The following is a 27,500-nucleotide window of genomic DNA, read 5'->3' as shown; positions in this document are numbered from 1 at the left end:
TATCATGTGTTCTAATGGTGATGATGTTGCGGTGTTGTGTTAATGGAAACTGCTTTGCATTTGAGGTTATGCTGGTGGTACATGAAATAAGTTCGTTTATATTTCTGTATGGTTCTATTTTTTGACAAAGAATATGTATATTTTCGAAACAACAGTAGGAAGACGAAAAAAAAAAAAAACAGGAATGGTGAGTGGGTTCTGTTGACTGTTGCTATTATTGTCGTGGCTTTGTATTGGTATTGGCATGATATTAATGGTGTGAAAGCGGAAAAAGTTAGTTGTTTTGTAATTGTTTAAGTGTTGAATGTGGTGGTGAAGGTGGAGGTGGTCATGGCGGTGATGGTGGTGTTTTGGTTTTGAGTTACAACAGTACGTTTGTGACTTGTATGAGTGAGCAGTGCGGTGTTTTTAGTATTTGTTTGAGCGTCAGACACGTGAAAATTGGCTTATTCACTGTCAGTATTGTCAGCTCTGAAAAAATATCTTAAAAAAAAAGAAAGTTAAGTACTGGAAATTGAATGGAACCATGATACAAAAAAAAAAAAATATATAAGAAATAACATCCATATCCACACTGAATTTCTTGAATAAATGAGAGATTACTTAAGACAACAACGTGAACAACATGCAACAAATCCACAGTGCGAAAGTTATACCTGAAAATGACGGAAACAAATTCAGTACTATAAAATAACAAAAGCAAAAGACATCAAAGAAGAGAGAAAAATAAGCACGGATTTTAAACATAACAAACCACCGTCACTTGGAAACCTGGAAACACAAATACATTACCATTCACTGGAAGCTGAAACTCTCACGGAACACATAAACATAAAAAACAAAATGAATACACACAAAGGAACAGAGATCTTGGAAGAAAATAGGCGCACAAAAGAAAATAGCTGACAAGGTGAAGTTTCCTTTGCCTGTGTGTCGTTATATAGCTATTTTGGTTCATTTTATAGCGAGTCTTGCTGTGGGATAACGCTTCACTGCTCCTGATCTCCCTCATGGTGTGTCTGAGTGGACGTGTTCAAAGAGAAAGACTAGGTGCACCACGAATCATGAGTGCTTACGTGTTATTTATGAAGGTATATACATAGATAAGTGTATGCACGTACATTTAGAAATGCATGTTCGTCTGAGTGGGTTTTTGAATGAATAAATGATGTATGGACGTTTATATTTGATTATAATGTTTCATCAATATTTTTCGTGTTTAAAAGGGGAAAAAGCTGCACTAATACTTCCGTGAACCTCGTTTGTGTGTGTCTAGGTGTGTAGGTGTGAGCGTGTATACTGGCAATAAGGACGCGTCCCACGCACTTCTTACTAAACGCTGCAGAAAATTGTTCGCTGTTACCTGTGCACTCCCTTGGCCTTGAACTCTCCTCCTCACCACTACCACCACCACCACTACCACCACCACTCTTACCATCCTACCGCTTACTTCCTCCGCTATTTTCTCTTACACCCCTTATATATTAATTTTCTGCTTTACCTTTCATTCATTCTTCATATTTTTTTATTTCATATCACCTAATCTTCGTTTTCTGCCTCATCCTCTATTCCCTCCTCTCTCTCACTCTCCCTCTTTCTCTTTGTCTCTGAAGTTTGGATCAGAACTTTGAACTCTCAGTAGCTCTAGATTACTTTTTTCTTTATTTTGTGAAGAAGTTTGCCATAGTCCTTGTTGTTTAGCGTAGCGAGAGGAAGCGGGAGGTGAGAAAATGGGAGGGGGGAGATTGGACATCTGAAGGAGATGGAAAAACATTTTGGTGTGGTTAAAAATGGGGAGTTTAAGAAAGGGAAAAACACAGAAGGGAGAAGAGGAGAAGGAGGAGATTAAGTGGTGTGGTGCAGTGAGGGGAGGAAGTGGAAGAGGCTGCGCATTACTAGGGCATGAGGGATGAGGCGTGAGGGGAAAGGGTTGCTTGGTATATCAAGGAAAGACGAGACAGTGACTAGAATGTACGATGTTTTCTGCGTAGAGAGAAGATACAGAGAGGGAAAGTGAAGGGAAGGTTAGTGGGGATGATGATGATGATGATGATGATGACGATGATGATGATGATGATGATGATGATGATGATGATGATGATGATGATGATGGTGATGATAATAGTTATGATTTACTACTACTACTACTACTACTACTACTACTACTACTACTACTACTTCTACTCATAAATATATAAAGACTGATAAAATAGCCAATATCTATAAATATATGAAAGAATTGCACCACGTGGCAATTCTGCCTTAGCCTGATATCTGCTTCCTCGAATTAGGAACAGAGGGAACAAAGAATCAGTCACTGAATGAAAGGGAAAGGAGAATACCTGTCTGGATAACTTACTTTCGCATTCTTCTTTACATGAGTCTAAAGACTTCACCAGTGTCTATATCATGAAAAGGTGCATGCACGCGTGCGCGTGTGTGTGTACGGTCGTCTGCTGGTCACCCAGCCGGCCATTACCCTACGGAAAGAGCTCAGAGCTCATAGAGTGACCAATCTTTGGGTAGGACTGAGACCACTTACACGCCACACACCAGGACAGCGAGGTCACAACCCCTCGGGTTACATCCCGTATCTACTTACTGCTGGGTGAACAGGGTCTACACATTAAGACGCTCGCCCATTTGCCTCGCCGCGCCCAGGATTCGAACCCGGGCCTTCTTGGTTGTAAGTCGAGCGTGCTAACGCACTACGTACTAACGCACTACGCGGTGTGTGTGTGTGTGTGTGTGTGTGTGTGAAGGAACGTCAATGAAAAGGGATCTACGAAACATAAAACAAAAGTCCTCATAAGAAAAAAATAATAACCTTTTGTTTCCACTTTCTTGTATCCTTTCCCCTCCCTTTCCAAGGTGAGTACAGGGTTGTTTACCTGCACTAATTAACGTTCTCAGTTCTCTGAAGAGGCCAGACGTCAACAACGATTTTTAGAGCTTGTGTCGTTAAGTAATTTGACAGTGAGATAAAACGTTTGCTGTTATTGGACCATGTTAGAAGGAAGAGCTAAAAATAGGATGAGGAGGAGTGGGAGATGGTGATGTTAGTCTGCGGATGTGGTGGTGATGGGAGATGAGAAGAGAGAAAAGGAGACAAAAGTGGAGAGGAGTTCAGAAAAAATGGGAAGAGGAGGTGGAAGAAGAAGAAGATATCGACGGAGACAACAGGATTAGAGGAGGAAAGAGGTGAAGGAAGACGACGATGACGAGGAGGAGGAGGAAAAGTTTATAGTCTCTCGAAACTGCTGAAGTCAAATAAACTAGGGAATTGAATGGGTTTATTTTTTGTACCCGAAGTGATGCTCGTTCATGCCAAAGCGGAGCCGTGTGTCCGTGTGAGTGAATAAATGAGTGGATGAGTGCGTGAATGAGTCGAGACATTTGCAAGTGTCGAGACATTTGCAACTATCAGCTGAAGTGGATTAGGAACTCGGTTTCTTTTCCTTCATCCAGGCTAGTTTTGCATCGCCTTGAAAAGCTTAAAGACCAACAGAAGCTTTGCCTTCAAAGGCAGAGGAAGATGGCAGATTGAAAAAAAAAAAAAAATGTAGTAGATTGAAAATAAACTGACTTGTCATATGTTTTATCTGAGGGTGTTTTGGGTAAGGTTAGAGGAAAATTTTTCTCTACTTCGGAGATGGATTTTTCTGGATTTCTTTTTAAAGAATTCTTTTAATTTAATTTAATTTTTATTTATTTTTTTTATTTTTTTGTTTTTACTGGTGGAAGTGGATGATAATTCTAAACATACTCCGTCTTTAGCATCTCTCTCATCGCCGCAATGCTGTATCTGTTGCTATCTTCTACCGCTTTTTTCATGCTAACTGCTTTTCTGATCTTGCTAACTGCATGCCTCCTCTCCTCCCACGGCCTCGCTGAATAAGACTTTCTTCTTTCTCTAATCCCTATTCTGTTCATCTTTCAAATGCAAGAGTTAACTAGCATTCTCAATTATTAATTTCTTTCTCTGGTAAACTCTGGAACTCCCTGCCTCTTCCGTATTTCCTCCTTCCTACGACTTGAACTATTTCAAGAGGAAGGTTTCAAGACACTTATCCTTTAGTATTTGACGACCGCTTTTGATTCTGTTTGGGGACCAGGACCTCAATGAACCATTTTCTTTTTTTTTTTTCTTATAGTTTTGTTACCCTTGACCAGTGCCCCTCCTACACACACACACACACACACACACACACACACACACACACATATATATATATATATATATATATATATATATATATATATATATATATATATATATATATATATATATATATATATATATATATATATATATATATATATATATATATATATATATATATATATATATATATATATATATATATATATATATATATATATATATATATATATATATATATATATAAGTGTTCCCTACAGTTTTCGGCGTGTGTCTTGGATCGGTAAATTCCCTCTCTCCTTTTGGTTGACAAACGAGGAAAATTTCAAATGAACACAATAAAAGGCGAAGAAAACGAGGATCTCTAATGCACTAGATCTAGGGTACGATAGCAATGAGGATTGCATGAAAAGATAATCTTGTAAAAAGAAAACCTAGATTCCACAATTGCTTTTAAATAAAAGAAAAAAAAATAAAGTTGCGTATTTTGTAAAATATCGTCATAGGTGTAAATAGGAGAGGCAATGACAAAAGTGAGCTCCATTATAGTGGTAAAATGAACTAGTGACGTGCGAGGACAGATATAATTGCGCTATTTTTTTCTTTTGCTTGATGTATTTTTACGTAGCGTGTGTGGTGCAGATTACGTCATGTTTATGGAAGCATAGTATTTCGGGGAACGCTGGTAGACGTGGTGACGTAATGTGAAAGTATAATGCAGAGAGAGAGAGAGAGAGAGAGAGAGAGAGAGAGAGAGAGAGAGAGAGAGAGAGAGAGAGAGAGAGAGAGGGAGAGAGAGAGAGCGAGCATATTTTTAGATTAACTATCAACAAAGCATTTACACTGTTACGTCACTGAATGAAGAAAAAAGTCGAGAGCAGATGAAAGCATGAGCACAATCTAAAAGTGAAAGCTTTTACAATTTTTAATACATTTATAATAATAGAAAGCGCATGGAATAGTAAAGCTTTATCTTAAAAAGCGTTTGAAACTAAAAATACTCTATTATTTGTTAACTTAGAAAAACATCATAAGTGTGCGGATTTTAAGAAAAAGATACATTATAGCGGCTCCAAAATTATCGCGAATAAAATAGATCTTGAAATAGATGAAAAGGTTAAGAAATGAGAATGGCCAAATTATAATCTACACATCGGTGCATCTGTGAAAAAAAGCGAACAGTGCAAAGAAAAAAGTAAAAGAACAATCCAATCTAACACCTAAAGCAAAGCACACACACAAAAAAAAAAAAGAAAAAAAACTAGTCACGGAAAAAGGAACAAAGAAAACAAATTAGAAATAAAAAGAAAAGGAACAGATTGAAAGAAAAAAAAACAACAAAGCAAAACCAGTGCGTATCAAAACTAAAAGGAAACAAAAACCAACACAAACAACAAAAACAATACTAATACAAAAAAAAAATAAATAAATAAAAATAAATGAATAAATAAATAAATAAATAAATAAATAAATAAATAAATAAATAAAAATAAAAAAATAGCCAAAATAGATCGAAACACAAAACACCACAACTAATAGATAACAGAGGGAAAAAAAACAGACAGAGACACGTAGGAAAGAACAAGCTTCATCACTCTCTAGGCAAACTCACAGTGGACCTCGAGCCGCCAGGAATCAACCAAAGTGTCGTGTTTGATCTTGCTGGACTCGGCGTGGCACTGCAGCTCTTTCCCGGCGTGTCTCACCTCGGGCCGGAACCTCAGGGTGCTCAGAGACACGTTGCCCCGAATCTCGTTCTGCGTGAGGGAGGTGAAGAGTGTTAACGGGTCGTGGTGGTGGTAGTGGTGGTGGTGGTAGTGGTAGTGGTGGTTGAAGATTTGTAATGGTGCTGGTGATGGTGGTAATAAGTTTGAGAAAGAAGAGAGTTAGAGAGAGGAATTCGAAGGGAGAGGGGAGGCTGTACCCATAGGTAGGTAAGGATAGGTAAGATAGGAATAGGTAGGATTTTTGTTCATGTAGTGTAGGAAACTTTCATTGTGGAAACTTCCAGTGTTATGCATCTGTTAAGATGTCGCCACCTAACACAGACTGATCACGAGGTGCTAATGTTATGTATACGTCCGTTGGCTGTTGCCGGTGGCACCTTACTGAGGCAGTTAGCAGCCGGCTGGGTGTGCGGCAGGAATAGTGCTACTAAGCAAGCCTGCCGGTGTATCTCCGTTGAAGTCAGTGCTGTGAGTGTGTGCACAAACTCTAAACAAACTCTAAAACTAAGTGAAGTGATGTCACTGTTTAACTGATGACAAAACAGTGACGTATTGCTAATCTCTCCAGTAATCAGAGACCTAACACTACCACGTTACTATAATATCCCGTAATGAGTGAACTCTTCAGTTGCTGGTGTAAATAAATTGTATATATTGACTTTATTCAAACTTTCTTTCAACCCTACTCATATCACGCTACGTTAAATCAAATGTTCCTGCCACTGGCATGACAAACAGCCGAGTAGGGGAACAAGGTAGAGAGAGAGAGAGAGAGAGAGAGAGAGAGAGAGAGAGAGAGAGAGAGAGAGAGAGAGAGAGAGAGAGAGAGAGAGAGAGAGAGAGAGACCTAGGTAGATTCACATACAGATAGGCTGGCATAAATACACAAACAGGTATATAGACAAACAGACAAGCAGATAGACACACAAACAAGCAGATAGACAGACAGACAAACAGATAGACAAAAATATTGAAAGATTAGAGGAGAGAAGTAAAAGAAATGGGTGATAGATAATATGCAGGAGGAAAATAAAAGTCCCATCTTGTTTTCACTTTCGTACTGTGGAAATGAGAAATAAGAAAACACTTCTTAATACATCTCATCGATGCACCCAGCACAGCAAAAAAGAAAAGAAAAAAGAAAGAAATGAAAAAAAAGTGCTATATACTTTGTCTAGCTTAACATTTTCTGCTGATATATATATATATATATATATATATATATATATATATATATATATATATATATATATATATATATATATATATATATATATATATATATATATATTATTTTTTATTTTGTTTTTTTTTCTGATTTTACGTCCAGTTTCCCTAGTCTATCAGGCCTAAGACGACAAAGGACTTTAAATTTGGCATTAGGGGACCGTTAATTCGGGTTGATGCCCTTCCTACCCTCAGGGCGTGACCAGGGATTGGAACCCGTGTGCCTTAGGACCTCTCGGCCCCCAAAGTGCGCGCGTTCCCACTGTAGCACGGCGGCTCCATTTCTCTACTATGACAATAATAATTAAAAAAAAAAAAAAAAAAAATCAAATATTCTCTTTCAGTTCCTTCCCTTTCTTATACATACCTTTCCATTTCCCTCCTTAGTCATCTTTCACCAGTACCTTTATGTTTCTTATACATATTTCCCTCTCCACTTCTCATTACCAACCCTTCCCTCTGACTTACGGAAATTTGAGTGGCATCGATCTTCTTCTCGAGGAAAAACCAGGTGATATTTGCAGGTGGGAGGCCGTCATGACTCTCACAGGTGATGTTGTACTGTCGACCCACCACTAGGGGATGCTCGGGCCGCTTTATCTCCACCGTCAAGGGCTTAACTGTGCCGGAAGGGAATGGGAATATGATTAACTGTAGTGAGGAGAGAGAGAGAGAGAGAGAGAGAGAGAGAGAGAGAGAGAGAGAGAGAGAGAGAGAGAGAGAGAGAGAGAGAGAGAGAGAGAAGAGAGAATGGAGGGGGGATGTCAAGTCGTGGTAAAAGGAATGGAACAGAAGTAATAAGGTAGCTATGAAGATTTTTTTAAATCTTTTATTCTGTTTTTTTCTTAGTGTTTTGTTGGAAATAGTTACTAGATATGTATGTATAAGTACTTTCGGAATATCTTATTTCATTGCTACTTTCAACCTTCTGATCTTTCTTTCACCTTATAACACGTATATTCCTCGACAGATCACACACACACACACACACACACACACACACACACACACACACACACACACACACACACACACACACACACACACACACACACACAAAACAAACAGAACTACTCACGGTACATCTGAAGCGTCATCTCCTTGCTGCGCGGCCCGACTTGATCCGAGTTGACGGCCTGGCATGAGTAGTTGGTGCCCAAGTGCTGGCGGGTGAGGGGTCCCAGGCGAAGCGTGTTCCTCACCACCTGTTTATCACGTCGTTCAATCTTCTCGTCCAGCACCTGTTGCTCCTGATACCACGAGACCCGCGGCGAAGGCTGACCTGCGTGAGGGAAGCGGATATAGGATCGAGTTCTTAGACATTTTTTCTCAAGCAGGATTATTTTCAAGGGTCACGCTGATGAGTACTTGGATTTTTGTGGATGTTTGTCATATTGATGAAGCACAATTTTCGTTAAGCCTAGGTTGGAATTCTTAAATGTTTTTTCTCAACAGGATTCTCAACAGGCCACATGTATTTCTGATTGATAATGTAGAATCCTTGTTAAAATATCTATAAGACCATGAAAACACACTTAAAAACACTCAATAAGTTCACTTAAATCCTCTGGAATAACGAAAACCTACCTGAAAACTTCATTAACTTCACTTGAAGCCCTTCGAATCATGAAAGCATTTTTGAAAACCTCCAGTAACTTCACGAAAGCTGTTAGATATCAGATAAGATGACGATATGTTTAGGAATACCCTCCATATAGTTGGTGGAGAGTGAATCGGGTGAATAAAGTCCGATGACCCTTTAATGGACCAATGAGAATGTGAGAATATATTTGAAATGATGCCCTGAATTGGCTGTGATTTGTTTTGTAAATTATTAGGAACAAATGATTAGTTGGACTGAACGTGATGTGTGTCAAACGAGTAGCTTATGGTGATGGTACCGTCTTTTTTTTTTTTGCTTATTAAGAGACTACGGTGGCATGGAGATTTGATTAATTACTTGTACGAGAGATTTTCTTGCGTGGAAGGTGTTTGGGATGTTTTACAAAAGAAAGGATCGCTGTTTTATTGTACAATTCCTGCCATAAATGTGTAGTATTTTGTATAATGTTTGACTTTCACGATGGCAAACTGACGCTTCATAAATAGTTTTCCACGTTAATTGTTGATTGATTTTGCTGCAACAGTAATTTATCAAATCCATGCAAATGACGAAACTCGGCCTTATATGATGATTTGCCTCAATTAAAATGTTTTGCACTAGTTCTGGGTGTTGTGTGTGTGTGTGTGTGTGTGTGTGTGTGTGTGTGTGTGTGTGTGTGTGTGTGTGTGTGTGTGTGTGTGCTTGCGCGCGTATCTGCATGCGCACGTGCATGCTTGTACGTACGCACGAACTGTATAAATGATGATTGACAATAAACTAAATAACTATAAAATGAAGCTCACACGAACGATGGTTATTATTTCGTTTGTATTACTGCAACACTCACGCCTTTCCATAATAGTTGCAACATCCATGCCTTTCCATTATGATTTCTCACTTGACTTTCAACACATGTCAGACGGAACTCCAACTTGTGTAGTAGTGTAAACTTAGGTGTGTTAGATGTATCACTGTGGCTGTCAGGGGCTGAGAGTAAAGGGGAGGGATAAACTAAGAGCGTGGAGGTTTAGGACATGAGACATAAGAACATAATATAATAAATAGAGGAAGCTGCAAGAAGTCATCAGGCCTACACATGGCAGTCCTTACATGAAATATACCTATTCCCACCTATCATCCCCATCCATAAATCTGCCTAATCTTCTCTTATAGCTCCATAATGACTCAGCACTAACAACTTGATTACTGAGTCCGTTTCATTCATCTACCACTCTATTTGAGAACCAGTTTCTTCCTATCTTTTTTTAAACCTAATTTTTTCAAGCTTGAACCCGTTATATCCTGTTCTATCCTGGTTACTGATCCTAAGAATTTTGCTTACGTCCCCCTTGTTACCCTTGTCCTTGTCCTTGTCCCCTTTATACCACTTAAAGACTTCTGTCAGGTCCTCTCTCAACCTACGTCCCTCTAATGAATGTAAATTTAATAGCTTCAATCTCGCTTCGTAAGGAATATCCCTCATCCCTCGTATTCTTTTAGTCATTCTCCTTTTGTACTGATTCTAATAGACCTATACCTTTCCTATGATATGGGGACCAGAACTGCACAGCGTAGTCTAGATGAGGTCTGACCAGCGCCAAATATAACTTTAATGTTACTTCGGGACTTCTACGTTTAACACTCCTAAAAGTAAATCTTAATACCCTATTTTCTCTATTTCTGGCCTCTATGCTTTGATTTCTTGGACGGAGTTCAGAGTTAACTAAAACTCCTAAATATTTTTCGTACCCTGAGAAGAAAGAATAGAATGAGAAATGAAGTGTGAGATTACCATGAGGCCTGAGGGTGAACATTTGTACTCGCTGTGAAGATGATATAAAAGTGAAGACCATCAGAGCATAAAATTGAACAGGGAGACTAAAGTGAAAGATAAAATAAGAATGAGGTTGAAATGATTATTAAGGAAAAAGGCAAATATCTGCTTTTACACCGAGGATAAAATCAGTGTTTATGCTTAGAACAAAAAAAAAAAATCAAATGGAAATACTAAAATGAGAGGCAAAAGCGTGAGGAAAGTGTGATTATTATAGGAAAATGATTGTGTTCTTTCTGAGGATAAAATCAGAGGGCGCAAATAATTAAACCGATTAGAACTGGGATGAGACAGGTGGGGTGATATGGGAAAAGTGACTATGCTTTTGCTATAGGTCTCTGAGTTAAGAATAAGAAGACTAAAGTGTGAGATGAAATAAAAATAACAGGAACACGATGTTATTGGTAAACAAAAAATGAGAGATGGAATGATAGAAAGAGTAAAATGATGGTAATGGTGCAAATAAAAAATGGAATGATACTAACAGTTAAATAATGATGGTAAAACATGAGCGATGGAATAAAAATAAGAGTAAAAGCGATAGTAATGGCAGAATAATGAGAGATGGAATAAAAATAACAATAAAATTATAGTAATGATAAAAAAAATAAGTGACAGAATGAGAATAACAGTAAAAGAAATTATGACAATGTTAAAAAAAAAAGTGAGAGATAGAATAAGAGATTAGCAGTAAAATAATGATGATAGTAAACAGAAAGTGAACATACATACCTCCAATCACCTCACACGTAACGTTGATGGTATCCCCCTCGTTGTAAGGCCCGAGAATGTTTTCCACCTTCTTGCCATCCTCGCTCAGAATGGTAGGGTCGCCGGGAGGTACTGAGGGAGAGATGCAGGTTAACGCTACCTCTTATGTTTCCTTGCTGGCTGGGTGTAGCTTGCTGATGTTAACTGGGTTTTTTATTTTTGGTTATATAGTGTGGGTGTAGAATATGAAAGATTGAGTGAATTTGATGATGTGTCACTGCTTTCATGTTTCTGTTTCTTCTTTTTTTTCTTGTTTGTTTTCTTCTACAAGTCTTCTTGTGCTTGTTTTTGTCGTCGTCGTCGTCATCGTTGTTGTTTTTGTTGTTGTTGTTGTCTTCCTTCTTCTCCTCCTCCTCCTCCTCCTAAAAATTGGACCAGACCTAAAAATTGGACCAGAACTGAGTTCCAGCGATCATCGTAGCTTACTTTTCACCATAAATTTTGACAAAGCTAAAGTAAGCGAAAGTAAAAAAAAAGTGCCAGACTATCGGCGTACTAACTTTGAGAGACTTCGCATGCAGCTTGCATCTACAGACTGGAATAAACTGCTGGGAACACCAGACATTAACAACGCATGGGAAGTGTTTGCTAAAAAGTTAAATGAAACTGCGTTTTTTCTGTGTACCGCAACGAAACAGACGGAAGGTAAAAAACACCAAACCGAAGTGGTGGAATAATGAAATTAGATGCTGCCTTCTGGCTAAGAAAAATGCGTACCACAGATACATACTAACACAAAATAATAATGATAAACTAGAGCACGACAGATTGCGTAGAAAAACTAAAAAGCTGATCAAATGCAGCAAAAAATCTGTCGAAGCTCAGATCGCGAACTCATGTAAAACGAACCCGAAAGAATTTTACGGTTACGTAAAAGCAAAAAGGGTCTTAACATCAACGATTGGTCCATTAATAACAGAAAATGGTAAACAAATAGTAAGCGAAACAGACATGGCGAACACCCTGAACGAGTACTTTTCAACAGTCTTCACGACTGAGGATGTTCAGGGCAGTCTGCCGACCCCCACGCCTTAGTCACGAGGCACCACGCAGAAAGTGAAATCCTCTCTGTCACGAAGAGCATGAACGCAAACAAAACACCCGGGTCAGACAAGATATCACCCAGGCTTCTTAAAGAAGCAAGAAATGAGCTCGTGAAACCGCTTACAATTTTATTCAATAAAACTTTACTAGCGGGTAAAGTTCCCCACGAATGGAAACTAGCAAATGTCACGCCAATCTTTAAAAAAGGAAATAAATCTCCCCCAGCCAATTACAGGACGATCAGTCTCACTTCAGTAGTGTGCAAGCTGATGGAAACAATAATCAGAGATAAAATTGTTAAATATTTAGAAGAAAATAAAATCATAAAGGATTCGCAACACGGTTTCAGAACCAAGCGTTCCTGCTTAACAAACTTACTAGACTTCTTTTATGAAGTATTTAACTCGTATGACGAGACAAAAGCTGTTGATATTATCTACCTTGATTTCCAGAAAGCTTTCGACACTATTCCCCATAAGAGACTCATCAATAAAGTAAAAGCTCACGGCATTGCCGGAAATACCCTGAAATGGCTGAGAGACTGGCTCTCTGACAGAAAACAGCGTGTTGTGATAAATGGAAAAGAGTCAGAGTGGCATAAGGTAAATAGCGGCGTTCCTCAAGGCTCTGTATTAGGACCAGTACTCTTCATAATGTACATTAATGATATTGATGAAGGGATAAACTGCAAAATAAGTAAATTTGCAGACGACACCAAAATAACAAGTAGAGTAACGTCTGAGTCACAATGGCAGGAACTGCAGTGTGACCTCAATAAACTAACAAGCTGGACAGAAAAATGGCAGATGAGATTCAATATAGGAAAGTGTAAAATTCTACATATCGGAAGCAACAATGTTCAGGCGAGATATGTAATGAATAACATGCCACTGTCAAGTGCTGATAAAGAAAAAGATCTTGCTGTCGTTGTGTCAAACGACCTAAAGCCGAGTCAACACCGCACAGAAACAGTAAAGACGGCAAATAAATTAGTAGGGTTCATTGGAAGAACCTTTGAATTTAAATCAGAAAAGGTTATACTTGCCTTATATAACTCACTGGTGCGGCCTCATCTAGAATACTGTGTACAGTTCTGGTCACCATACTACAAAAAAGACATTGAAAAACTAGAAAAGATACAGGGCAGAGTCACAAAGATGATTCCAAGATTGCGCAATAAGCCGTATGAGGAATGACTGGAAGAACTAAACCTATTTAGTTTAACAAAGCGCAGGATAAGAGGAGACCTAATTGAAGTGTTCAAAATTTTCAAAGGATATAGTAACATTGATGCACATAAATATTTTACCATTGATCATTCTAACCTAACAAGAAATAATGGATTCAAGATTATACCCAAACGTTTTAAATCCGACTACCCCAAACATTTTTTCTTTAATCGTATAGTAAATATATGGAATAAACTTCCTGCAGAAATTGTGAACAGCAATACTATTGAATCATTCAAAAATAAAATAGACAAATATTTAAAAGCAAATCCCCAACAAGCTCTCTTCTTGTCCGAATAATTACTAAATTCACTAATAAACTCTTACAGACACCAGTTTTAATATAAATTGTATTAACTTTCAGATAGGCGTATAGAGTTCACCGTAGGGTGAATAGTAGAACTTCCTTTCATCTTTTCCTATGAAAATTCCACGTCAGTTTTTCCATACTGCATGGCACTTTTCCCAACTATTTCCATGCCAGCGCAAGCTGGAGGGAGTTGTGGGTGGGGAGGAGCCTTCTGCTATGCTGTCCTGTCTCTCTTCCCTGTAGCTAGTTAGAAGTAGTTACCAAACAGCCTTGCAAGGACCAAAAGGCCTGTTGCTGTTTGGCTTTCTTTTGTATTCCTTTGTATTCCTTCTCCTCCTCGTCGTCCTCCTCCTCCCAAACAGCCTAGTAAAGACCTCGGGGTCCGTTGCTATTTGAAATTCCTTTGTATTCCTTTATATTCTTTTGTATTTCTCCTCTTCCTCCTCCGTCACTTCCTCTTTTAATCTGTCTTTCTGTTTCTATATTGCGTCTATATAAGGAAGGAGAGATTGTATGCGTACGTATTGATAAACTAATGGTTCTATTGCATTCCTTTGTCTAATTCCCCATAGTAGTCAAAGTAGAAGAGAAATCAAGCAGCCTAACAAGGACATTAGATGTGTGGCTGTTTGTAATCCTTAAGTAATCCCTTTTCATCCTCCTCCTCCTCCTCCTCCTCCTTCTCCTCCGGAAAATATATCTCACTTTGAGGAAGATAATTACGCTTGGATCTATTTAAATTTTGAGTAATTAGTAATTTATTTTGGCTTGACGTTTTCTGATCTTCTATAGGTATTGTCATATGTGTACAGGTATAGTACATTTTTTTTTTGTCTGGTGGTGTCATACATAGATTAAAGATTTATATTTGACACCCAGTTTGCCTCGAATTTAATTACATGAAAGGACGAAATTCACGGTTGATATCTCCAGAGATTAATTATAAACACAATACACTCATTTTCACATTAATCCTAATACTCAAATCATATAATATTTATGGAACTGCTAGATTGTATATGTGTGTGTGTGTGTGTGTGTGTGTGTGTGTGTGTGTGTGCGCGTTACAGGTACATAAATACTTGCCTGGAGCATTTCACATTGAGTTAAAGCGGCGCTCCTCCCTTCACATCTTACGTCCTCCTCGTCTCCTGATCCTACATTTTGCGTTTGTTCCCCAAGTAATCCACGTCCTGCTCCTGTCTTGCATCCATCTTGTCTCACTTTCTCATTTTCTCATTCTCTCCGCTTCACGCCTGCCATATCTGTCCTCTCCAAGCCAGCCAGAATGATCTCCTGACATCCTGCATCCCTTCCTCATTTACTATCATCTCTCAGTTCCTCTTCCTGTGTTCCTTCCGCCACATTGTTTTGAAACAGGAATAATGTTTCTTGAATGTCCGTTTACAATTATTCAAGTTGATAGTCCATAATGTATCCTGTTTCATACTTCTCACTGACTCACTGACTGTTCATGCATTTTTTTTTTATTATTTCATCTCCCTTTCTCCTTCTCATTCCTAGTTCGCTTATATTTATCTCGTCCTATTCCTTCTCTTCCTTTGCCTTCTTTCACTTCCCTTTCTCCCTTTACCTCCTCCTTGATCAGAATCTTATTTTTCTTCATTTGTGTTTTTTTTTACTCTCTCTCTCTCTCTCTCTCTCTCTCTCTCTCTCTCTCTCTCTCTCTCTCTCTCTCTCTCTCTCTCTCTCTCTCTCTCTCTCTCTCTCTCTCTCTCTCTCACCCCTAACGCGTCCTCGTACTCCTTTCCTCTCTTTGGCCTCTTTCATCTCCCTTTCTCTTTCGCTCTCAGTTCCCTCACCACCACCATCAAGTCTTCTCCTTCCTCCCTGCTCTCTTTGCCTTCTTTCATTTCCTTTTCCCCTTCACTCCAAGTTTTCTCCCCCTAACACTTTCTCTTACCCCTTCCCTTCCTTTGCCTTCTTTCATCTCCCTTTCTCCTTCGTTCCAGATTTTTTTACCTTCAACTTTTTGGTTCATCTTATTTGTCTTCTTTTGCTTCCTTTTCTTCTTCAGTCTACCTTCACCTCCTACTCATTTCCTGTTTCCCTGTATATTTTCACTATATTCGTTTCCCTCTCAATCCTAGTTCTTAACCTCTAGCTCGTCCTCCTTCACCTCCTCCTTCTCCTCCTTTGGCTTCTTTCGTCTCCTTCTGTATCACTCCTAGCTCCTTCACATTCTCCTCGTTTCCTCTTGTCTTTTTTTTCACCTCTCTCTCTCTCTCTCTCTCTCTCTCTCTCTCTCTCTCTCTCTCTCTCTCTCTCTCTCTCTCTCTCTCTCTCTCTCTCTCTCTCTCTCTCTCTCTCTCTCTCTCTCTCTCTCTCTCTCCTAGTTCTTTCACCTCCAATTCTTTTTATCCTTCACCTTCTTTGCTTTCCAGTGACCAGAGCTTCCCCTACACCGAGAAAGATAGGGGTGTTAAATTTCCCTAGTGGGGTAAGGGCGAGAATAGGACCTTTCCCAGAGTTATGGTCGTAATAGAGGAAAGTTGTTGTGTGTTCTGAGGTATGGAAAGTCCCCTCTCACCTGCCTCCTTGTTGTCCCGTCTCCCTCGCCAGAACGTTTATTGCGGAATATCTACTGAATGTATATCTGCTTACGTTCGTGGACTCTTTTCTTTTTTTTTTTCTTTTTTTTTTGATGGTGGTTGGGTGGGTGGGATGAGGTGGGGTGTATATGCGTGTCCCTGTTACTTTCTTTGTGTGTCGTGAGCCGAGATGTTGCATGGATTTGGTATATAAAGGTTACTAGAAAACTCACAAACATTTTCATATTTTAATTAATAACTACTAATTATTTACATTTCTTACAAGCCAAAATTTCTCACTCGCATTCATTTCATCTTCAAATCATTGAAAGTTATTAGGTGTCACTTTATATCTCTTCATCATATTCATTGATCAACGCAATCATCGTGCAAAACACAAAAAAATATCAAATGCATAAACACAACAAATATTCCATTGGCGCAATTAATATTCCGTTAGAATAAAAAAAAAAAACGCATAATATCAGCATCACATCAATTACCATAAACATACCATAATCGATTAAATCATCGTACACCATACAAACTTATCATGCCAAACATAAAACATCAAATAAAGATCCTCCTCCTCCTTCAATAAGTTCATTGAATTATAGACTGCATTACGCTTTCAAGCTCCACTTACTTTTAAGTTATTCCGTACATCTTGACCCCTCTCTGGTCAGGCTTTCTGGAACCTCTGGCTCTTTGTCTGCTACTCTCTACTACTGAATTATTCCACTGTTACACGCTATAATATACAGTTGTTTGGGACTGTCTATTTCCCTCAGAAAATTATCTTTATTTTCATAACATTTTACATATCTACCATTGACATTGTTCATTTATGCATATGATCCGACCACAGGCGTGGTACTTGATACAGACGCTAGTCAGAGGGTAGGGGCAGTTTGGAGGTAGAGCTTAAGTGGGCGTGGGTATTTTTCTATAGGTTGACTTGTCCTTCCTGGTGCCTCACGCCTCTTGGTTGACCTTCACGCCTCCTGACCTACTTTTACTTTCTCTTTCAATCACTTTCTCTGCCTTGTCCCCTTCATCATTACCGTTTATCCCCCTTTGACCCAGGTTGCCTTCCCAGGTTTTATGTTCATCTTCTTGTTGTGGGCTGCGTGGGTCCTGTGTCCATGTTTGTGTTTTTTCGGCTCCCTCGATATCAAGTGCTAATTACCTTCCCTTTCTCGGGTTGAATGACTGCTTGCTATTCTCCTTACTTCATTCATCTTCTCCATTTCTTTTTTCTTACTTATTCTGTCTTCTTTTCTTTCTTCTTCCTTATTTTGTTTTCTTTCTTGTTTTTTTCTTTCTTCTTTCCTCTTCCTTGACAGTACAATATATACTGTGGTGTGGGGTCACCACGTGTGTGTGTGTGTGTGTGTGTGTGTGTGTGTTTGAAGTTGAAAGTTGATTTTGTTTAGAGATACTGTTTTTTTTTTCTTCTATCGATTTTTTCTCTATCTTGAATATTGCTTTGAAGGTCACACGCTTGCACGCGCGCGCACACACACACACACACACACACACACACACACACACACACACACACACACACACACACACACACACACACACACACACACACACACACACACAAAACTAATTAGACATTCGTGGGAAGATATATACCCAAGATGATGCCAATTCATAACGAAATGCCGGCACGTGTGTGTGTGTGTGTGTGTGTGTGTGTGTGTGTGTGTGTGTGTGTGTGTGTATGCGTGGGTGTGCGTGTGCGTGTGTGTGTGTATTGGAATTATGGGGCGATACCAGTGGGATGGAAATGCATTATCGACGGTCTGTTATCACTCATTTATCTGTAATGGGCTGTGGCGGAATGGGGGAACCTGCGTGTGTGTGTGTGTGTGTGTGTGTGTGTGTGTGTGTGTGTGTGTGTGTGTGTGCGTGTGTGTGTGTCTATTATGCTACTCTCTGAATAATGAACTTGTCTTACATTTTCGTAATTTTAGTGTTGACCCGTACTTTTGAAATACCAAGAGTATCATTTTAAACTTACAATGGTGATACTAGAAACTGGTTGTCACACAAACAAACGGGCCGAAAGTTATTAATGAACTCAAAAGGTTAAAGCGTTTTTCTGGTTATGGAAAATAGAAATTCTGAAAGTTTGGGAATGGTTTCTCTTAGTGAATGACCCGAGTACGAATTTGGCGTAAAAAAGAAAAAAAAAATATTGCGGTGCCATAAAAAAAAAAAAGTGCAATGGTGAGTACTGATAGTGCATCGGAAGCACCACCTCGTCCTGACAAGAACATGCTTTTATTGTTTTGGCCAGACTGGTGCGAGTATCAGCCGCCTCTGCCAAAAGAGTTAAATGATACAAAGCTGCTGCAAGTAAAGAGATCATATAATTTCCTATCCCTTCGCCTACGCTTCTTGAATACAGCACGTCCTTTACTTTTTAATTACCTAACCTGACTGACAATGAGGCAGCACTGTAGTGCCTGTACACGAAAATATAGATATTAGTACTCATATTACTTGGGCAAGGTGGAAGCCGTGTATAGAGTATGCAAGTCAGTAAAAGAATTGGACATGCATAGAAAGATGGACACTGGAAATGATACAAATGTAGTATCAAAAACTTTAGAAGGGATTGTCAATTGTTTCAACGACAGCTACGATTTAGTTCGTCGTGCGATGTCGTGAATTTGAGCAATGAAGAAGACAGACACACACAACCGAGACGTGAATGTCGTAGCATCGTGAACTTCAGGAGAGTTCGTCAATTGTCTCAACGATTGTAATCACTGAGTTCATTGCGAGAAGTCACCTTGTTTCCTTGCTTTCAGTTGCAGGATGGTAAGCTTCAGTGACTCACTAAGGTGTATTGAAGTCCGGATGGGACTACTACAGTAGTGTTCTTGTGCTCTTATAAGGTATTTTATGAAGGTTTTCTTGTGTGCCTGTGTCTTCTTCTTCTTCTTCTTCTTCTTCTTCTTCTTCTTCTTCTTCTTCTTCTTCTTCTTCTTCTTCTTCTTCTTCTTCTTATTCATTATAATGCTTTTCTCCCTTTACATTAGATATCACAGTACATTTTACATAACCTCACAAGGGCCAATAAGGGTGTTGTTGTTTGTTCTTCCCAAGATATAAATGTTCTTCCTCCTCCTCCTTCCCACTCTATGGAAATTCCACCCATGAAGATTCATCCACACAGAAAAAAAAAAGAAAAAAAAAACAGTCTTCTATGACGAATCATCTTGACATTACTTAAGCTAATCTATAATGGGAATAATTTCAAGCGAGGTATTATGAGTAATGTTTCTGCGTAATTTACATGTTAAATTTCTCCTCTTTCTGTTTTTTTCTTTTTTTTCTTTTTATGTATTAGAAAAAACAACCAATGGCCAAAACAAACAATCTACACACACACACACACACACAGAGAGAGTAAAAGAAAAAAAATTGCACAATGCAGTTTCCGAAAGGAACCAACCACAGAAGAACCGAAAGAAACACCAATTTCAAAAAAAAAAAAAAAATGTTTCTCACCCTACCGTTTCCAAGAAGAACCAGGCATAAAAGAACAGAACCGAGAGAAACATCAATTAATCTTCCCACTCACCAATGATTTCGAGCGTGGACTCAGCCTTCTGCGTCCTCTTCTTCTTGATATCCATCTTACAGATGTAGTGGCCACCGTCCCCCTCCTGCAGATCCTTCACATTCAGGTACGCCAAGTCGTCCTTAAACTCGAGCTCAGCACGAGAACTGAATACTTCCTCGGCGACAAATTGTTGCGGCTCGTCTGGTTTTCGCATGTCCACGCTGAGAGGAGGGAGAAAGAGAGAGAGAGGGAGAGAGGGTAAGATGATGAGCACTTGTTTGTGAGCGGTTAATGATGAGTGGGGCGGGTACAGGAGTGACTAATGAAAGGGAGACATCGAGGGGGAGGATCATGGAATGTGTGGAGTCTGCAGAGAGAGAGAGAGAGAGAGAGAGAGAGAGAGAGAGAGAGAGAGAGAGAGAGAGAGAGAGAGAGAGAGAGAGAGAGAGAGAGAGAGAGAGAGAGAGGTTACTGAGGATCTTTTAGATACAAAAAGTAAATGTGTAGAAACCATCAAATGATTGTACAAAAAGGGTTAATGAAAAAAAAAAAAAAAAAAAAAAAAAAAAAAAAAAAATATATATATATATATATATATATATATATATATATATATATATATATATATATATATATATATATATATATATATATATATATATATATATATATATATATATATATATATATATATATATATATATATATATATATATATATATATATATATATATATATATGTGGCTTGAAATAAAAGGGAATATATGACATTAAGAAAGAGGATAGTAAATGATGAAGTAAATAAGTGAAAAAAGAAAGAAATGATAAAGAAATGAAGAAAATGAGAAAAAAAAAGGAAAAGAGGAACAGGCCGCTTTTTCAGTCAAGTGGCGAGAGAAAAATTGGGAGGAAACAATTAACTCGGTCAACTTTTGTTCCTGGGAAACGTTTGTCTTTGAGAAAGTTTTGTCATTATTATGGAGTGACTAGAAGAGGACGGGAAGCAGAAGGAAGAAGCAGGAGAGGAGGAGGATGAGGACATGGAGGAGGTGGAAGAAGATGGAAAAGGAGAAAAAAAATACGCTTAGTAAGAGGATTTTTCCTTCCCTTCCCGCACTTTCTTACTTTTCTCTCTATGCTTCTTCACCTACAATAACTACCTCATCATATCCCTTTCCATTCTCCCTGTAACATTGCTTTATCTACTGAAAATAATATAGCTACTACTGTATTCATCACTAACTTTGTCCCTTCTCCCTCTCAAGATCTTATATATTTCACTGGAGACAAGGACCACAAATGTTTCTTCGTCTTTTTACGGTGACTTTTCGTTGACTTTACTGGAAGTTGGATTTTTAAGGTCATTTGCGTGAATTTAGTTATTAACAAAAATTCGGTATTTTCAGTGAGAGAGAGAGAGAGAGAGAGAGAGAGAGAGAGAGAGAGAGAGAGAGAGAGAGAGAGAGAGAGAGAGAGAGAGAGAGAGAGAGAGAGAGAGAGAGAGAGAAACACGAACTCAGTCATCACTGTGGCCTTTGAGAACAGGCCTTATGGAAACCCAAACCATTTTTAAGAACACGAGCCGAAGTGCGATGTCAATCGTAACAGGAAATATCAAAAAGAAAATGAAAGTAGCTACTCTTTTCCTTCTCTTCATTCTCTTCCTCTTCCTTGTAGTCTTGTCTTTTAAAACAATGGTAGAATAATGATGAGATGGAAATGTGGCAGGCGCTGAACTATTCCTGAGTCTTAGAATATTGGAAAGGTTGGTAAAAGAGGCATCAAATGTTGGAAATGGGCAAAAATTTTAGGATTTTCAAGTAGATTAGAGAGAGAGAGAGAGAGAGAGAGAGAGAGAGAGAGAGAGAGAGAGAGAGAGAGAGAGAGAGAGAGAGAGTCGATGGAAGGAAAATACTAATATCGTTAAATGTTACAAATGTACTGGCTGTTTTGTCAGAAGTCTGAATTCTTAAGGCCGAGACAGTAAGTGTACAAGAAATGAAGCCCCGGAGAGCAAGTGATGATGTGAGGTGGTCGGAGAGAAATGATGGGGTTGGAGACGCGTGCGGAAGGAGGCGTGGTGTGTTACGAATGAGGCAGGTTAATGGTTAAGACATGTGGAAAAAAAAGGGAGGGGGGGGGAGAGGGTCATCACACGAATTTATAGGGATTGAGGAGCGGGAAAGTGCTCATGAAGGTGGTGAGAAGTAGTGTTAAGATGATAATTGTTGTACACCGGAAAGATTTATGAGTGGGATGACATTTTGAGGTGTACCTGTGAGGGAGCGAAGGAGTAAACAAGAACAGATTGCCACAAAGGTTTAAACTTCTTATAGAATGAAAAGAGTAGATGTGGGAAAGTGATGTAAAGCACTGTGGCTTGTATGTGTAAGTTTTATCATAATGAAATGGACTATAGTGAAGACTGTTAGTTATTTATTGAAAACTGATTATCTTTCCGTGTTGGCATCCACATCACGTATACTTCTTCATATTTTTGCTTTCATCAAATTTTTCATAATTATTTTTTCTTCTATTACGTTTCCAGTATTACTCCTCACAGTCGAAAATACCTAGATAATTTGTTGACCTAACCTCCGGACACGACCAGCAGCCCTTACTTACTGACCTCCAGACAGGACCAGCAGCCCTTACTGATAACGCATCCGTCGCGCTAAGTTTTGATTTTTTTTAACCTGTTCTCTTTCCTGTGCAGCTCAGAGTTTTACATTCAAATTACACAACATTTATTGACGCAAACACAGTGATACATTCGTTAATTATAAGTATTAGGACTTCGTCTGTTCTAGCCTGTTTGTTTTTGATAGTATTTATTTTTGTACGTGTAGCTTCGGTACTCTGTTTTTGAGGTAATTGTTGCTCTTCTCCCTTGTTTTTCTGTTATATTCTTTACAGTTCTCTTTCCAGACTCTATAGCTGAAATTTCCCTGAGAATACTGGACACGTAATAATAGTCCCACCTACTGAACTTATGGATGAACCGGAAGAGACCATGCTCGTAGGACACTTGATTGTACGAGGACAGCTGGAAGAATTTTGTGGATAAGTTCCGTCTCGCAGGAGGAGGTATTGTCTTCCTGGAGCCTCCCTAGGGTGACATCACTGCTACCATAGAGGACACGACCAAGGACGCCACTACTAACATACTCTATGTCATCCACGTAGGCACAAACGTCGTCCAGCGGACCCGATCAGAAGAAGTGATGGTGAAATACAAGGAAATGATTCGCAAGTATACTCGTAAAACTAAATCAAACAGTCTTATAATTTCATGCATCCTCCCAAGGATCAACGCGGACGCACGGTTCTACAACATTGCTTTCAATACTAATTATAGATAAAAGACTCCCTGCCAACAGGATAACGTCGAGTTTCTTAACATGTGGAATGATTTCTATGAACACAGTGGGAGCAGCCAAGATTGGCAGTCTAATCCATGAAAAAGTTTGCCTTCACAGATAAAAAAAAACGCCCGGGCGGCGGCAACACGACCTGCGTCGTGAAAATAACGCAAAAACTTGATCCACAAGTTCAGACAAGATCAGAGTTTGTTACTTCAATGCTCGTAGTTTACGAAATAAATTTAATGAGCTGCAAGCTCTTATTTGTCTTGAAAACTAGAACATCATAGGTTTCACGGAAACGTGGATAAATTCATCAGGCAGAGATTATTTGGCCGAGTACTCACTTCCTGGCTACAACCTTTTTAGTTGCGAGAGGACTCATCGTACAGGAGGTGGTGTAATGTTTATATAAAAAGTAATCTTCACCCTCGCCTGCTGCCAGCCCCAATCATTATTAACATGGACGTCACTTTCATCTAAATAGAATATAAATCTCGTGAAATAATATTAGGTCTTGTTTACCGTCCTCCAGCCCAATCACCCACTACAGACGAAAAACTTTATGATCAAATAGCGGACATTTACTGCGTAAATAACTGCATAATTAAGGGGGACTTCTATCTTCCGGTCATGAGATGGAGCGAACCATTGACCGCTCACGCATGACAGCATCTCCACAAGAGCATACTTGAAAGCTCCCTCCACCAACACATCATACATCCGACGAGAGGTAACAATATCCTAGATATTGTTTTAACAAATGATGAAAATTCAATAAAAGACGTAAACATTGGACCAGTCTGCTGATCTGCCTCAGTCACGAGGCACCGCGCTATCTGACTTCACCGTCACAGAAAACGAAATCCTCTCTCAGCATGAACGTAAACAAAACACCCGGGCCAGACAAGATATCACTCACCGTCTTCAGGATATTTTTTTAAATTCAGGGTAATTTTTTTTTAAACAGGTAGTCATAGGACCCACAAGGGGGAATAATATTCTAGATTTAATTCTTACTAACAGGGAGGAAGCAGTCACGCAGGTAGAGGTTGGAGGACAGCTAGGTATCAGTGACCATAGGGAAATTAGGTACAATTTAGAATGGAAAAGAAACTTTTAAAAGCAAAAACACTAGTAAAATACCTGACTTTAGGAGAGCAGATTTTGAGGAATTAAAAAGTACCTCCAAGGAGTGGACTGGCAAGGGATGCAGGGTGAGGTCAGGTCAGGGACGGAGTTCATAGTGATAAGGCAGGATGAGAGAGGTGAGGTGAGGCGTGAGGATGTAGGACAAGAGGAGGGAAGATGTGTCCGGAAGTGGCGGAGGAAAGAGGAAGGGAGAGATAGGTGTGAGTATGTTGGAATGGCAGGTCATGCTGAAATGAGAGAGGTGAGGTCGAGGCGAGTAGATGAGGGAGTGGAGAGGATGGTAGGGGCTGAGATGAGGGGATTAGGTGAGGTAAATGTAGATGAATTGTATAAATATTTCATAGATAAAGTTCATACAGGTCAGTTAACAAATATCCTGTATAGGGCAATAAGATCACAGAAAAATGACCCTAAATGGATGACTGCTAGGTTAAAGCATTATATAGGGCGTAAGAGAAGTATATATAAGAGATTAAGGGCAGGTGAAGAAGTTTTAGGGTCACAATATAATGAATTAGAACAGTCAGGAAGTTAACGAGGAAAGCTAAGGGCAATTATGAATTAAAGGTAGCCAGCCAGGCGAAGACGGACCCCAAGGGATTTTATCAGGTATACAGGACGAAGAATAAAGATACTATAGGTCCATTAAAGGCAGCAGATGGGGAGCTGGTTAGTTCTGGGGAGGAGATTAGTAAACTTCTGAATGAGTATTTTTTAACTGTCTTCACCCAGGAAAACATGCAGGATGTGCCAGATAGTGAACAGGTGTTTAGAGCAGATGAGAATGAGAAAGGTGACAGATATTTCCATAACTAGAGAGATAATGAAACAGGAGATAGATAGGCTAAAAAAGTTCAAGACACCAGGACCACATGAAATATATCCCAGAGTACTTAAGGAATGCAAAGAGATTATTAGTGAGCCGTTAGTTTCAGGAAATCACTGGAGTCGGGTGAGGTACCAGTAATGTGAAGGCAGGCTAATGTAGTACCCATCTTTAAGAAAGGAGATAAAACTTTAGCGTCTAACTATAGACCTGTCAGCTTAATTTCATTTGTAGGTAAAATATTAGAGTCAATAATAGCGAGGAACATTAGGGAACATTTAGACAAACATAACTTGATAAATCAGTCACAACATGGCTTCACGAAGGGGAAGTCTTGCCTGACAAATTTGTTAAGTTTTTACAGTAAAGTGTACGAGGCAGTAGATAATGGTGATAGTTATGATATCTTACATCTGGACTTTGGTAAAACATTTGACAAGGTACCCCATCAAAGCTTCTGAGAAAGGTTAGGGCACACGGGATAGATGGGAAGGTATTAGGCTGGATAGGGTCATGGCTTAGTGACAGGCGACAAAGCGTTGTAATAAATGGCTCGAAATCTGAGTAGGGTCATGTAATTATTGGGGTGCCACAGGGATCAATATTAGGGACATTGTTAATAATATATATCAATGACGTGGATAGTGGAACTAGTAGTGATGTTTGTAAATTTGCGGATGACAGAAAGATAGGTAGATTAATTAGGTCAGAATCAGATGCCATCGCCTTGCAGGCAGATTTAGATAGAATGAATGAATGGACGGATAGATGGCAAATGCAATTTAATATCAATAAATGTGAAGTACTTAGCGTAGGTAGAGGAAACCCACACAGTAGGTACACATTAAACAACCAAACTCTGGTAGGTACAGGCTACGAGAAAGATTTAGGAGTTATAGTTAGCTCTGAACTCCGTCTAGGGAAACAATGCATAGAAGCCAGAAACAGGGCAAATAGGGTGCTAGGATTCATTTTCAGGAGTGTTAAAAGTAGAAGGCCAGAAGTAATATTAAAATTATACTTGGCGCTGGTCAGACCTCATCTAGACTACGATGTGCAGTTCTGTTCCCCACATTACAGGAAAGATATATGTCTATTAGAATCAGTACAGAGGAGAATGACTAAAAGGATACAGGGGATGAGGAGTATTCCTTACGAGGCGAGATTGAAGTTGTTAAATTTACATTCTTTAGAAAGACGTAGGTTAAGAGCGGACCTGATAGAAGTCTTTAAGTGGTATAAGGGTTATAACAAGGGGGATGTAGGCAAAATTCTTAGGATCAGCAACCAGGGTAGAACAAGAAATAACGGGTTCAAGCTTGAAAAATTTAGGTTTAGGAAGGAGATAGGAAAAAATAGGTTATCAAATAGAGTGGTAGATGAGTGGAACGGACTCAGTAATCATGTTGTTAGTGCTAGGACACTAGGGAGCTTTAAGAGAAGATTAGACAGGTTTATGCATGGGGATAATAAATGGAAATAGGTAGGTATATTTCATACAGGGACTGCCACGTGTAAGCAAGGTCTTGCTTACTTCCCTTATTTCTTATGTTCTTATGTCTACCATCAAATGTAGTTGACTCAGGTACTATCGAAACATTCAAAGTTCGGCTAGATAAATACTTCGAATCTAATCCCCGGTTGTCACTGTTCATATCCGAATAACTCGAATAACTCTTCGAATAATTGTACTGATCTCCTGGGCCTCTGATCGTGCTCAAAATTGCCCGTTAGCTTAAGTACTCTCACCGTCCATACATGACACGGATAGCTCGGAGTGAACGGTCACTACTTTTGCTCTCGATCTGTGAAGGTCTGTGGATAGTCAAGAGCCCTGACAGTTGGTGACCTTCATCGGGATTTAAGGTACCAGGGGTCACCGCTGCAGGGGGTAACTATACAGTGTGCGGCGTCCTGTAAAGGGAAGTGCACTTTTACAGTGGTTGTACAGAGCTAGGGCCTGATTGACTGCTGCATTTCCTGAAAGCGCCAGGCAAGGCTGCCGCACCACCTCTTTGACTCCACACTGCGTCTACATACACACCACACAACACTGCCTACACGCACAGATAGCCCAGAGCTAACGGTCACCTCTACTACTCTCAACCTGTGACG

The 27,500-nt window shown here is 39.3% G+C and overlaps 1 protein-coding gene across 1 annotated transcript in view; it reads right to left on the bottom strand.

Annotated features, from left to right (window-relative positions):
* The window catches only part of LOC135104249 (nephrin-like), a 52,216-nt gene that overhangs the window by 22,414 nt on the left and 2,302 nt on the right, over positions 1-27,500 (bottom strand). Inside the window, exons 2-6 of the mRNA XM_064011429.1 lie at positions 20,064-20,266; positions 11,286-11,396; positions 8,195-8,398; positions 7,585-7,736; positions 5,775-5,919 (exon numbers count right to left, since the gene is read on the bottom strand). Coding sequence (XP_063867499.1) covers positions 5,775-5,919; positions 7,585-7,736; positions 8,195-8,398; positions 11,286-11,396; positions 20,064-20,259 — 808 coding nt within the window. The 5' untranslated portion in view covers positions 20,260-20,266. The remainder of the gene's footprint in view (positions 1-5,774; positions 5,920-7,584; positions 7,737-8,194; positions 8,399-11,285; positions 11,397-20,063; positions 20,267-27,500) is intronic.

Source organism: Scylla paramamosain, chromosome 10, assembly GCF_035594125.1.
Source record: "Scylla paramamosain isolate STU-SP2022 chromosome 10, ASM3559412v1, whole genome shotgun sequence".
NCBI lineage: Eukaryota > Metazoa > Arthropoda > Malacostraca > Decapoda > Portunidae > Scylla > Scylla paramamosain.
Note: the sequence above shows the minus strand (reverse complement) of the source record. Positions and strands in the feature narration are given on the sequence as shown.